This window comes from Lethenteron reissneri, chromosome 54 (genome assembly GCF_015708825.2).
Source record: "Lethenteron reissneri isolate LAM-NWPU_2019-01 chromosome 54, ASM1570882v1, whole genome shotgun sequence".
NCBI classification, from domain to species: Eukaryota; Metazoa; Chordata; class Hyperoartia; order Petromyzontiformes; family Petromyzontidae; genus Lethenteron; species Lethenteron reissneri.
This window is the reverse complement of record NC_083832.1, coordinates 8,480,136-8,495,176: the sequence shown is the minus strand read 5'-3', so window position 1 is coordinate 8,495,176 and position 15,041 is coordinate 8,480,136. Positions and strand designations below refer to the sequence as shown.

Genomic DNA, 15,041 nt, shown 5'->3' with positions numbered 1-15,041 from the left:
ATTTCTTAATAAACAAACAAAAAAGTAGTTGAGGTGCAGCCCTGCAATGTTTTGCTCACTGGAGGTAGCTCTCAATGACTCCTCAAGAGCGTATTTGGCCTACTCTTCCACACTGGCAAGACGTCTTGGAAGAGAATATTTGTGGAATAAGAATTATATGTATAAATGCAAGCTGTATGAATGCATTAGGAGGTAAAGTCATTCGGGAAATTTCCAAGTGGTTAAAGTGATTTCCTGTTCATATGAGCATCGAGGCATTGTTTATATCTTGTTTACAGCCCTGAGCCAGTGGTGGGAATTCCATATTCCTATGACGGAGGAGGGTTGATCCAACCATCACAGTTGACTTCCGCACAAAGTAGTGTTCAAACAGGCTTTAAACTCGCAAGCCACCTGGACTGCCCTGGAGCCATATCATATTATTGTCTGCAGTGTTATCCTCACTACGTGAAGGAGCATTTCAGTCGATAGACTATTTTCTGAAAATATTGTTCTTCGTGACAAATACAGAGCTTTACCTTAAGATGATCAAAGCAATAGCAAAACACGTTCCTACATCAAATTGAAGTAAATCCGAAAAAAACACTACAATCCTTGACAGGTGGCTGATTAAAATGGGGAGATATTGAAAGTCTCACAGACCTTACTTTAGATGCATTCTTAAGTATATATTTTTGTTGTTTATTACTTGTAAAATAGTTGAAATTTTACGAGTGGCTCTATGGGGAAATTACACAGCAGGCATAAGTCTTGTTACTTTTGATATTCAATGTACTTTTTGTCACTCCCGAATTAACTTTGTTTTCTTGTTCCAGTTAGAATTTATTCCAATGCATCAGTCCGTATTCCCAAAACAAAAAGGATATATTATTATTTTTATATATCTGCCGGTTACCTAGATTTAGTCACGGAGTGTTGCAGGGTAGGGCCGGTGGCCCCCTGCTCTGCTGAATACTTGCCATACTACACCATTGGAACCTCATTTGCCAGTTAAAAAATATGATAATTGTTTTTTTACCCTTCTATGTGGCAAAAAAACTGACACCTTTTTAACAAGAAGTCATGTTTGCATAGACCACAATACCTGCAGTCATAATGCAAACAAAAAACATAGCTCCGATAATGTATGCACTGTCCTTGAAGTTTGTTGAACATTGCACGTGTCATTAAACAAGGCCACACACACGACAGCGTTGTCTACATTCGCAGGCGAATTGCATTCTACAAAATTGCATGCGCACATACACACACACACACTGGCAAACTGAAATAGCTGGCTCACTCTGGCACCTTGAGAAAGAACACAAAGTACTGGCTACTTGCGAACGGCATTGTAGCCCCGCATATGAAAACCCATCACGCAGGATGACTTTGCTGTGTCCTTGCTTTTGGAAAGGTGTCTCTGCACGGTCGCCTTATTTCTTCCCCATTTCTGACAATCCCGTTGTTTTTTTGCCCCCTTCAGATTGTGTTCTGGAAAAGTGGCGAGAGGGAGGACACGGCGGAGAGGATCAGGGTGGCTGGCTCGGACACGGCCGCTCGGATCTCGGGGCTCAAGTGCAACACGCAATACGAGGTCGCGGCGCACGCCTACAACAGCGCAGGTGTCGGACCCCCGAGTGAAGTAACGACGGTCACCACCAAGAAATCACGTAGGAATTTCATGGCACGACACTCTCCGTTTTTTTTGTATTTTTGCCGAACGGAGGGTTCGATTTTTCCATTCGTCGCAAGCGAGCCACCGCAGTTAACTGCGCCACGGGCTTTGTACCACATGACGTCTGACGTTTCATTTCGCCGGCACGCGCTGGGAGCCTCTCTAGCAACTGAATTGTTGAATCATCTCACAGGCACGCGGAGCGAAGCGGGATGCCGTTTGGTGCGAAGCTCCGCGTGTTGCAAGCTTTTTCAATTCGGTTGCTGAAGAAGCACGTGGCATGTGGAGGGAAATGTTGAACGTGCCCCGCAATGCGCAGTCCAGCACGGACGCTCATCAGAGAGTGATACGGCACAAATGCGGAGTAGAGCAACTTTAAAACTTATTTTAAAATGACAAAGTTGGTCCAGTTTCCTGACTTCAGATGCTCGCTTGTGGATGAATACATTTAAATGAAAGTGTGTTTCCAATAAATGGCTGTAAGGGAACCCACTCATAAACAGCTCTGAGCCAGTGAATAAAATTTCATATTTCTATGGTGGGGTTGACTTTGAATAAAAGGCAGTAGTCATTTTATGGTAATTTGAATTCGCATCTTTTCGATTGCAAGCCACATATTTTACTGCTGTACCACCTGGGGCAAATATATCTAAAAAAAACATTTTCGTAAATTACACTCACGTGCACACATTATTAATTGTACCATATGGACATGGTTCATTAGTTTCTCACAGCCGCTTTTTCGGTGTTTGGTTTTCCACCAATCAAAACCAACCACCGTTGGGTTGGCTGCCCACCACTTGCATTAACATTGGCTGCTGACATTTGGGCTACGCCCATTTCAAACCCTCATAAACAGTTTGCCTTTGGAAGCCAACCCCGCTTTTCCTGAAGACGACCGCTTGTGTTGCGATCGAAACATCGTAGTTTTTGCTTTTCGTTATTTTATTTGAACATATTTACGTGACTTTACCGAAAGACCCAACGAATATGAATTCCTGCAGTCACGAAAGCTTTAATCAAGAGCTATACAGACTCTAGCTCTTCCTGGGGAATACCCAGGCGTTCTCAGGCCAGCTGAGCAACATCGTCCCACCAGCAGCGTGTCCTGGGCCAGCCCCGGGATCTTACGCCCAGTAGGACGTGCTGCTGCCCTTGTAGAGTTCCAGGGGGAGGCTACTGGGGGTCATCCTTACCAGGTGCCTGAACCACCTCAACTGGCTCCTCTCGACCCAGAGGAGCAGCACCTCGACTCTGCGGCCCTTCTGGATTAACGCGCTCCTCACCCGATCATGGAGAGTGATCGCGGCAACCCTGCGGAGAAACCTCATTTCCGCCCCTTGCACCCTCGATCTCATCCTGTCGAACATTACCCAGAGCTCATTACCATAGGTGAGGGTGGGAACATAGATCGACGGAGCTTTGTTCGAGAACTCAGCTCCTGTTTTCCTACCACGGAACGGTACAGTTCCCGCAACGCTGTGGACACCGCACCGATCCGCAGGCCGATCTCCCGCTCCCACCACCATCACTCGCGAAAGACACCTCGAGGTATTTGAACTCCTCCACTCAGGGCAGCTGTTCCTCCCTCACCTGGAGAGCACACTCCACCGTCTGCCGGGAGTGAACCACGACCTCAGATTTGGAGGTGCTGGTCCTCATTCCAGCCGCTTCACGCTCGGAATCAAACGCTGGAGATCACAGACTGACGAGGCAAAGGGGACGACGTCATCTGCAAAGAACAGCCACGTCACCTCCATGTCCCCGTACTGGATACTATCCATACCTCGGCTGCGCCTTGATATCTTGTGTCTATGGAAATCACAAACAGGAGTGGACACAAAGCGCACCCTTGGCGGAGTCCGACACAGTGACCGACTTTATCTAACACCAAGAATACGGACACAGCTCTCTCTCTAGTAATAGAGTTGACCAGATAGCGCACTTAAGCGGCACCGGTACATCGTACTCCCACAGCACTTCCCACAAGACATCGTGGGGAACACGGTCATATGCGTTCTCAAAATAAGAATAGGTTTTACCCTTTCTGGCAATAAACCAGGTTGTAAAGATGTTAAAACACCAAACAAAAACATTTTGCAAGGAATCAAGTTCGCATTAACCACACGTACTTGTGGTGAACATGCAATGAAACATGCTCTGATAATATATGATGCGTTGTCTTTGAAAATGATTGGCCTACACCAGAGACAGCCTTCTTTATGACCTAGTCTCACCAGTGTCCGACCAGAGAACACCAAAAAGCGAACAGCACAAAGACAATGCACATATCAGAGCATTTATAGCTCGGGGTGAGCAGCTACATCATGGCACCTTTTGTCCAGTATCAAAGTATGAAAAATATAAAAAAAAAGATTTTACCCTTTCCAGCAAAATATACGTGTGTATGCATACATAAAAAAGCATGGCATCTTTTATTAAGAAACGGACATTCCAATGCATTTAAAATAATAGAGCCTTGGGACATGTTCACATGAACCAGTGCATTGGCGCAGTCTTCCGATGGATCGAGCGACCAATTGTAGCTGTGCATGATGGGAGCGTGCCTGTGGTCTCCGTCATCAGTCTCCCCATAAACATTTGCGCACGAACGCAATCAATATCAGATGGAAAGCAATAATTTTCAAGGCTGTCCGTAATCTTTTCAATCAATCAAGCATGCGCGCCCACGTCAGTGGACCGATTGTTTTTTGTGGTTTTCGTTTCATTGTTTTTACTCGCGACATGGCCCGGATGGGAGTGAGCGCATCCACTGCTTGTTTGCTGAGGACGGTTTGCGGTTGAAGCCCCTCCAGCCGCGCCAGTTTATACCGCGGGGCGCGTGGACCGTGAACTCGTGCCCCATCTGCATCACAGTGTACGATGAAAAACAAAAACGGGTGATCCCTGCGCACCGGCATCACGATCCAAAATTCGCCAAAAAATTGTAAACAAAATATGCCTTTTTCTTGGTTCTTTCGGTTAAGTCACGTAGAATGGAAATAATAAAATAATAAAAATAAAACACAAAAAAATAATTCTCACGACGTTTCGGCCACAACGCAAGCAGCCGTCCTCAGGTGAAGAACAGACCGGTTATTTTATTGTGTTTTATTTTTATTATTTTATTATTTCCATTCTACGCGACTTTACCGAAAGAACCAAGAAGATGAATCCCTGCAGTCACGAAAGCTTGAAATCGAAAATATGCCTTAAAAAATATTTCTTCACTGGAATAACCAATGGCTAAAACCTCCCACTACTGACGGACAAATGCCCATTTGCAAGCCACTGCTGTGTCACCTCGCGCCGCACAGGGACAGGTGTCATTGGCGGTTTGGGAGGGGACGTCCCTAGGCTAAAACAAATACACCGCAGACACTTTGAGATGCTGGGGCATTTCAGCGCCCAACAAATGCAATGTTTTGTCCTTACTTGACCCGACGCCACAGCACCCAGCCGACCGCCATCTGGACTTCAGTTGCGTCGCGACGGTGGAAGAGTGACCCTCGACTGGGAGAACGTCGTCGCGAGAGAAGATGAGTCTGCGGTTACGGGATACAGGGTAATGTGCGAGCACGACGATTGCAAAATACAACGGGATGGGGGCAGACAGTGGGATGAGTGATAGGACGCGTCTGACAAAGCAGCTCCGTCATTATGAGACTCGCTGCCATTGCAACAAATCTTTACTCATTACGGGCAAATTTCTTAATGCATGCGTTCGCACAAAAGCAGCACATGTGCTCGCTCGCTCGCAATCAAATATATATTTATTTTAGACGTTATATATTTATATTCTTTCTCTCTCAAATTCTCCCTGAGGCTGCATATTTGCAGCAGTATCCTCCGCAGATGCATATCGATAGCGTAAGAGGGGCCCATCGATACTATCAAAGTGAGGTGACATCATTGCACGATCAGCGAACGGGAAAAGCTGATTCCATACAGTGCATCTGCTTGCTAGAGCAATATTTACAGAGGGACAGGCTACAATTGCTGCTCTAACTGGCCCTCCTGCTCTAACCCTGCTATTGCGGCCAATTTCTCACGTCGGTTTAGTGCCGTTGGGCTACACGATGCATCTCGTGACCTGTTAACTGGGATGCAAGTGCCATTGCCTTTTGATATTACAATTGATTTGAACCGCAATTTCAACAGTAACCCTCAATTGATCGTGAATAATAATATACACGATGCTTTGTTTCATTTCTGCATTCACAAAAGCCACATTGCCTCTTTGCCTACAGCACACACTGATTATCATGATATATAACCCAATATTGGTGTTATAAAGCCTTGCTGCTGATTAATATACAGATAATATGAAATAGCAAATAGCACTGCTTGAGACTTAAAATGGTGCATATTTTCAGCTCTGGTAATCTCTTCTATTCACACACACAGCAGATTGCTATTCATATGTAAATGCGTTAATATCTTACATTCAAGGCAGCATTGAAAGGCATGGATAAGGGTTAATCCTAGAGTGTGGACAAAATATATAGGCACAATCGCAGAGTGCTATTTCTGTACACGTGCTTGTATATACCATTAATCAGAAGCTAGTAAGCAGATTTTAATATATGCATACAAAGAATATGCAACTTTGTTAATGATAGCACGTGTTCGACCAAACATTGTACGAGTGTGAAATGAATCGTGATATGTTCCACATATTATAACCAAAGTGGTTTCACCACTTATCTGAGCTCGTGGTGCAAATTCCCAATTTCTATGGCAGGTAGAATACCAGCGCACACGACCACCACACATTGCTCATTTCAGTACGGTAACATCTGCGTGCATTATACATTGAGATCGAATGCATAGATGGGGAAACATTGCCGTTGAGTTGCTGCGTTGATCTCTCGACAGTTCATAACGCGGAGCGCACAAATTCCAGCAAGGCGCGAGTGAGTGTTTGGCCGCTCGTGTGTGCAGATCACGTATCACTCGCTCGAAGGGACCACGCTGAAGGAGATCGTGACAAACCAGACATATGTGGAGCTGACCTTCCCTGACAGCGAAACGTACGTCATCCAAGTGAGGGCACACAGCGAGGATGGAGAGGGCCCCGCCAGTCCCCAGCTCCGTATCCGGACTAACCCCGGTGAGCAGAATGCACTGCTCGTTAACCCGGACACGCTGGGGGTGGTTTCCAGCATCCGCACATTGTTCGGAGCACATCATTCCTCACTGACCCCCCCCCCCCCCCCCCCGCTCTCTCTCTCTCTCCACCTCCCTACGGCAATGTTCGTCCACGTGGCACCTCAATTAATAAGAACACGGCCGAATGTATCGCGTTTCTTGCACAGCTCGGAGGCCCCGTGATTTGCCGTGTCCCTTGCCTTGCAAATAAATAATATGCGGTGCGTGTTCAGCCTGCATGCGACCGCTACAAATACGTACGCGATTAATCACACCCACGCACCCACACACGCGCGCATGCATGGTTTGTCACAATTTGCTAACAGCATTCAATTCAAGCATCGATTCTTCTTTCTCACTTGATTTTACCGTCTGGATTTTTATTTTTTTATTCATATTTTGTTTTTCCTCTGTTACCCTGGATGTTATCGTAAGATATTGCTTGCATGTAATTTACATAAATCGTTAATAAGTGATGTATGCGTGTGTCGTGTGCTTAAGAATTGATTCTAATTAGTGAATCTATGCATACGTACATGCGTCAATCAAAATTAGCTTCGAACATCGAGGTGTCGAACTGTTACAGCCTCATATCACTATACACTACGCTACTATACACTACACTATACACAACACTATGCAATACACTACTATACACTATATTTCGATTTAAAGCTTTCGTGACTGCAGGGATTCATCTTCTTGGTTTTTTCGGTAAAGTCACGTAGAAGGGAAATAATAAAATAATAAAAATAAAACAATAAAATAAACAATTCTCACGATGTTTCGGCCACAACACCAGCAGCCGTCCTCAGGCACACTACTATACACAACACTATACACTACTGTACACTACACTATACACAATACACTACGATACACCACACTAATATACACTGATAAACTACACTACTATACACTGCACAATACAGTATATTAATATACATTACACTACTACACACTAAACTACTATATGCACTACTATCCACTACTATACACGACTATTCACTACACTACTATCCACTAAACTATACTGTTACATACTCTTTGGTTTTTTCGGTTAAGTTACGTAGGTAATTTTTGCTGGAGCAGTCAACACCTGATGACGATTGCTTGTGTTGCTTCCGAAACGTCGTGATTTAATTTTATTTGTTTTCATTTTAATTTATTTTGTATTTTTTACCTACGTGACTTAACCGAAAAAACCAAAGAGTATGGATCCTTGCAGTCACGAAAACTTCAAATCTACACTGTTACAGCCTCACTTCGGCTCTCCGCTGTCGCCCTCTCAGTGCGAGACTCTGTCCCTTTGCACATTCGCAACATCAAATGCACCCTGACTTGTAAGAAACATCTAAAGGCCTCGTATATCTGTGTTGGGTCAGGGCTTTCGAGCAGCCCTGAGCTTGGCTCTGCGCCTCTGAGTTGTTGACTTGTCTGGGAAATCTGGCGCGTTTTAAATGTCATTATTATTATTGAATACAAATATGCAAGTAAGCAAAGGAGGGATTGCCATGGTGTAAAGGGTAGTGCACCAACGTTGAAGTGTAGAGCAAAAGTACCGTCTGAAGGGCCTTTCTACACAGCTCCTACTAGTCGAGTCCCTTCCACCGTCAGTGGCTTGAGAACGTAATTTCAGTGCTGCACCTTTAGCTCTTTACCTCTATACATAATCATATACACGCGAATATTTAATTCCACCAAGAAATCAGAGGAGAGTATTTTCTTTATATCATCATTATTTCGAGCTGTTGATTTCTTTGATTGGTGTACTTATCTTGTTTATTACTGATACTGTGTTGTTAGTTTACTGCCCTTTAGCTCTGTATGTCATGGTGCGTTCTTAACACCACATCTGAGAGGTGGTGTGTCTCACACAGGGTACAACTCGGGGGGGGGGGGGCATATTATGGGTCGCAGGACTTTGTAGTTTCTGGCCCATTTACATTTTAAATTTGCTTTCCAACCCACTAAATCTATAACAGTGAAACGGTGCAGAAGATAACATATGCTAGTAAACAGGTTATGATGCGTGTAAAACCTAGGATCATAAATCCAGCGTCATAAAATAAAATAAAAATTGTTTTCATAATTTTAATTAGAACACTGTTCAAATGTATCTCAGGCTATATTTTACCAACTTCATAACAATGCAGAGTAGCACTTTCTCAATTGACCACTAAAATGTAATTGATTTTAAAGATGTAATCGCTGATGCCGGATGAACGAACTTTTATTGAGTCGATGGAAACATGAGTCAGTTGTTCTGATGTTGGGTGGGTGCGTGCGTTTGGTGCTATAAGAGTGTGTCAGGGCCAACGCGAAGGCGAGACGCTTTTTAGTAATTACTGAAAATACGGATACATTGGCAGCCCTGGATCAGCTCGCTCACACCACCGCTGGTGGAAGGGCCACCGTTAGTGCGAGCTCTCAAGTGTATTTGGCCTACTCTTCCATTCCAGCGAGACATCTCAGAAGAGGTGTACATTAAGCAGTCCCCATCCTCAATCCTCCTTTCGTGACTCTCTCAAAGCCTCACCTCTTTTGCATTGCCCATCCCCTTCCCTTCGCCCCTCCAACTCCTTCCCGTCCCTCCCCTATGACCCATCCGTGTGACGGGTCACTCATTCGTCGGGCCTTCATTTTTTGTAGTTGCCGATTTTAAAGTATGCAAAGCGCCGCGGTGCCTAGGCGCTCTCTATAAATGTAGAATAAATAAATGAATACGAGGCGGTGCTGCCCAGACTTTACTTCACCATACGCGCACGTGTCGATCGACTCAGTGCGCTCTATCCATTTATGCTGCTGGGTGGACAGAGGTGGTGGTGGTGGGTGGGTGGGTGGGTTATTGGTGACGATTCAAGAAACTTGCGCCGTTGTTTCAACTGCCACGCCGTGGTGACCCCACAGCCAGTGCGACTCTCGACAATTGGTCACGTGTCCGGTGTCACGTGTCCAGTGGCACGTGCATGCTCAGGCGTTCTTGTGAGGCTACGTTAAAACGTGTTGGGCTCTGAAAACTTGAGCACAAGAGCCGGTAAACTTTTCGCATGCGCCCGTAGAGATTGCGTCACTTGTAGATTGCTCGTGACGAGGTGAACAGCCACTCGTCCTAGAGTGCCTTCAAGTGATCAGCAGGTGTTGGGGTAAATTAAGTAAATGGAATGACAGGTCCCATCAACAACCATTGTGTTGAAATGGATAGACCTCCGCTTCTGTAGCCTTATGTTTCTGCAATCGCCATAGTTGTATTGCTCGTGTTTACTTAACACATTATCTTGGAGGTATGCACAATTACCCAACAAACAGTCACCGACCGGTGTGATGAAATGCGTGGGCAAGCAACTCCCATGATTGAAGATTCCATGGGGAGGCTTTCATGCCAAGTGGCCAGAAACAATAGCACTCTTAACGTTGTAATGGATGAGAGTTCACGTGTTGACGCGTCCGTTTAATTGAGCAAAGTCATGGGAACTTGGGGAAAGAGACGATGGGAGGGAATTCCTAAAGCAGAGCAGTGCAAGTGAAGGAGCTAGGATAAGTGTTTTTTGATCTGCAGTGTGATGAGTGGGTGGGTGAGTGTGAGTGAATGAGTGGGTGATGTGTGAGTGGGTGAGTGTTCTTGTGATCTGCGGTTTGGTGGCTGAATGTCATACGGTTGAGATGAACCGGTCAATCTGTTAGGCCGAGTCCTCAACACAGGCGAAGGAATAAATGGATGAGTAGCAGCAATAGAAGAATGATATGGGGATGACTGCCCGCCATGAGTGAGCAAGTGAGCGCTGGATAAATCAAACTGCCTGCTTTTACTTTATGAGCGATTACGCGCAGGGAAGTAGAAACTGGGTGTTTTGACCTGCAGTGTGATGAGTTAAGTGGGTGAGTGAGTGAGTGGGTAAGTGGGTGATGTGTGAGTGGGTAAGTGTGTGATCGAGTGAGTCAACCCGTCATCCCAATCAGTCAACCCATGGCACCTGCTGGGTCTGCCCCGTGACCTCCTGCCAGCCAGCGGCCGTTCGACACTTCACGTGACCTTAAAGTGCACATAGCCTGGCACAAGCGCCGTGTTGACGTCACTGCCACCGCCACTTAGTGGCGAATGGCGGTTTTGTTGTTGTTGTCGTTGTGTGAGTGCATGAACGTTGTTGTGATCTGGCTGAATTCAGTATGGGATGACACAAAACGGTAACTCCAACCACGTGGAGTCGAATGCTGTGTACGTCTTTGCGCGCGCGTGCGTGTGTGCGTGTTTTTTTCCTCTCTCAAGCTGTTTTTAATTTCGATGTCTTTTTTTTTCTGTCTGGCAGACGCAAACGCGGGCAACTCCAGCACATCGAAGAGAGGCCCGTCATTGCCGGCGCACGTCTTGTTCATCATCCTGGCTATCGTCCTCACGACACAGGGTTCTCTACCGTGAATCTGCAAAATGAAGATCGCATCGATGGATTTCCTCCCAGCGGAAAAAAAAAATGATTCTAAGCTTATGTAGAGCTTTAGGAACCTGAAATTGCACTGGACTAATCATGGCTTATTTTAATTATTACGATATACCTGGAATTTGCAGCTGTCCTTTAACAAAAAATGCTTGTTTATTCATTCAGCCTATATACGAAAACAAGATGTAATAAAAAATCAAATCGCAGAAACTACTGTACTTTTACTGCAGTAGCTTTGTTTTACATGTTTTATACCCAAAAAGAATCAGCTACGTTCACGCCTCTTCATTGTGGTCACTGGACAATGGTCGAGTGTTTCATGTTCGTGGCAACTTCCAAGTAGCAGACACATTTTTATTCCTTTCTGAATTGATGTCGTACTAAGTCGCAACGATTCACATTCGGAATTCGCAGTAATTGCATACACCTAGATATTGATTTTATTTGCACAAGTATGTATAGTTGGAAAATATATTATTTGTTCTTTTTAAAGATGAGCAATGAATGTTGGAATGATTGACAGTTCACTTTCAAAAACACGAAAGTTCGCTCGTACGTTCGTTTTTCAGTCCGCTTGGTCCTGGTGAACGTCCAGACCCCCCTCTCCCTGGCGACAGACTTCAGCACTACTATACACTACACTATACACTACTACACTATATACTACTACACTATACACTACTATACACTACTACACTATACACTACTACACTATACACTACTACACTATATACTACTACACTATACACTACTACACTATACACTACTATACACTACTACACTATACACTACTATACACTACTATACACTACTATACACTATTACACTATACACTACTACACTATACACTACTATACACTACACTATATACTACTACACTATAAACTACTATACACTACACTATACACTACTACACTATACACTACACTATACACTACTACACTATACACTACTATACACTACTACACTATACACTACTATACACTATTCACTACTATAAACTACTACTATACAGTATACACTACTACTATACTATATACTACACTATACACTACTACATGATACATTACTATACACTATACACTACTATACACTATACACTACTACATTATACACCACTATACACTACACTACTATACACTACTATACTATACACTACTACACTATACATAACAATACACTACACTACTATACACTACTACACTATACACTACACTATACACTACTATACACTACTACACGATACACTACTACACTATATACTACACAATACACTACTATACACTACTGCACTATACACTACTACACTATACACTACACTATACACTACACTATACACTACACTATACACTACACTATACACTACACTATACACTACTACATTATACAAAAACTGCACTATACACTACTACACTATACACTACACTATACACTACTATACACTACACTATACACTACTGCACTATACACTACTACACTATACACTACACTATACACTACTACACTATACACTACTACACTATACACTACACTATACACTACACTATACACTGCTATAGACAGACTCTAGCTCTTCCTGGGTAATTCCCAGGCCTGCCGAGCGACATCGTCCCGCCAGCAGCAGCAGCAGCAGCGTGTCCCGGGGTCGGCCCGGGGTCTTGGCCCAGTGGGACGTGCTGCTGCTGCTGCCCGGTAGAGTATGAACGGAGAATATGAACGGGGAATACACGATATTTCGTGGATTATATCGCGTCATTCTTTTCTTCTCGGCAGCTTGTAGTATGGAAATGGAAATACACGTTTCTTGAGCGGCACTCCGTTTATTACAAGAAAACAGAAGGTTTTGGCAAAGGTTGAAATGCCGCAGTGGAAGATTGGCTACACACACACACACATTACATTGAAACAGGGGGAAGCATTTACTTTCATCCTCGCGAATGACAACATCCATTCGAGCGGGTGAAATTCTAGACCTACTCCAAAGGCTAAGCTTTGCATCTCAGTATCACCTCCAGCATCTACCCCGAGTACTTATCACTCGATCAACCCCGTGTGATCAACCCTGTGTTGATTAATACTGTGTCGATAAACCATGTGCGATCAATCATGCGTTGACCAGCCCATGCGTTGATCAACCCGATGTTAATCAACCCTGTGTGGATCAACACAGATTTTATCAACCCTGTGTGATCAACACAGTGTGATCGATACTGTGTCGATAAACCATGTGAGATCAATCATGTGTTGATCAACCCGGTGTTCATCAAGCCGATGTTAATCAACGCTGTGTTGATCAACCCTGCGTGATCAACTCTGTGTGATCAAATTTGTGTTGATCAACCTAGTGTGATCGATACTGTGTCGATAAACCATGTGCGATCAATCACGTGTTGATCAGCCCATGCGTTGATCAACCCGATGTAAATAACCCTGTGTTGATCAAGCCTGTGTGATCAACTCTGTGTTGATCAACCACGTGTTAACATCAACAGACTGGTTTGAATTCACATTTTTGGGGTCTTTCGGTAAAGTCACGTAGATAGGTTGATCGAAAATAACAAAAAACGACGACGTTTCGATCACAACACAAGCGATCGTCATCAGGAGTAAAAAAAAACGATCGCTTGTGTTGTGATCGAAACGTCGTCGTTATTTTTGTTATTTTCGTTCAACCTATCTACGTGACTTTACCGAAAGACCCCAAAAAATGTGAATTCAAACCAGTCTGTTAATGCCAAACGCAATGAGTAACGATGCGATCTGGCGTTGGCCATCACGCATTCTGCCCCCCCCCACACTCACCCCCAGGGCTCAGGTGTTCTTTGAGTGCATGCGAGGTAAGGCTGTGACCGGCAATGGCTTGATCGTGCTGAACTGCATATTGTCCAGCCCCGTCAAACTCTCGCAGAGCTCCTTGTGTATGTGTTTAGTTCGTTGTCCTTCCCCCCTCTACACCTCCGATTAGCACGGTTGGCTGCGTACGGTGCGAAAGAAGTTCGACACAGTACGTGCTGCGTAACCCGTACAGGCGAAACGACAGCTTGCGTAGCTCGTCTGGTGGTTGCAGGAGGATTGGTCCAATAGCGGTGTGTGGCTGAGTCACTGAAGTGAAGTGTGGAGTGGACAACTCACCGGCACAGTTCGTCTTGTGGTTATGGGCGTTCACGGAACTGGTGAACTTTGCGGAAAACCTGCCACTGGTGTTAAATATTGAACCAAAATGCTTGGACTCGATAGGGTCACGGGGTCAGCCTCCTCCCCCCCTGCACTCCCAAAAACAATCTGGAATTGATTATACAATGTGTAACAAAAAAATTGTTCCTGGGTAATAAGTATTATTTCCCAATTGCCTAAGCCTCAAAAGTAAATAAAATGGCTGTTATTCCCCGCAAACTTTGCTTTTGTGACCAGGACAGTGATATTTAGAAATTTACCTATTTTATTTTCAATGAGAAAACGTGGTGTGCATTTGTGTCATTCCTTCACATAAAGTCCTGGTCACAAAAGCAACGTTTGCGGGGAATAATCGCCATTTTATTTACTTTTGAGGCTTAAGCAATTAGGAAAAAACACTTACTACAAAAATTGTGTTACATATCGTCACGATTTTAATTTTTACACGACAAAAACAATCCACTACGGTGATTGCGGCTATAGTATTTTTTAACCGGTCACAAAGTGCTTGAATGTGTTTTGCCGCGAGACAGCCGTGGGCCCAGATCAAGCTGGCCCAACACCCCGAGCATAAATAAACATAACACGTGAGCAGACAAAGAGCATTCCCAAGTAAACCGGGT

At 44.4% G+C, this 15,041-nt stretch overlaps 1 protein-coding gene across 2 annotated transcripts in view; it reads left to right on the top strand.

The window, feature by feature from the left end:
* LOC133356387 (contactin-3-like) overlaps positions 1 to 13,754 on the top strand; it is a 158,028-nt gene extending 144,274 nt beyond the window's left edge. For both annotated transcript variants that reach the window (XM_061573876.1, XM_061573875.1), the window contains exons 20-23: positions 1,466 to 1,652; positions 5,110 to 5,222; positions 6,602 to 6,770; positions 11,116 to 13,754. In XM_061573876.1, coding sequence (XP_061429860.1) covers positions 1,466 to 1,652; positions 5,110 to 5,222; positions 6,602 to 6,770; positions 11,116 to 11,225 — 579 coding nt within the window. In that variant the 3' untranslated portion in view covers positions 11,226 to 13,754. The remainder of the gene's footprint in view (positions 1 to 1,465; positions 1,653 to 5,109; positions 5,223 to 6,601; positions 6,771 to 11,115) is intronic.
* Positions 13,755 to 15,041: the final 1,287 nt, after the last annotated feature.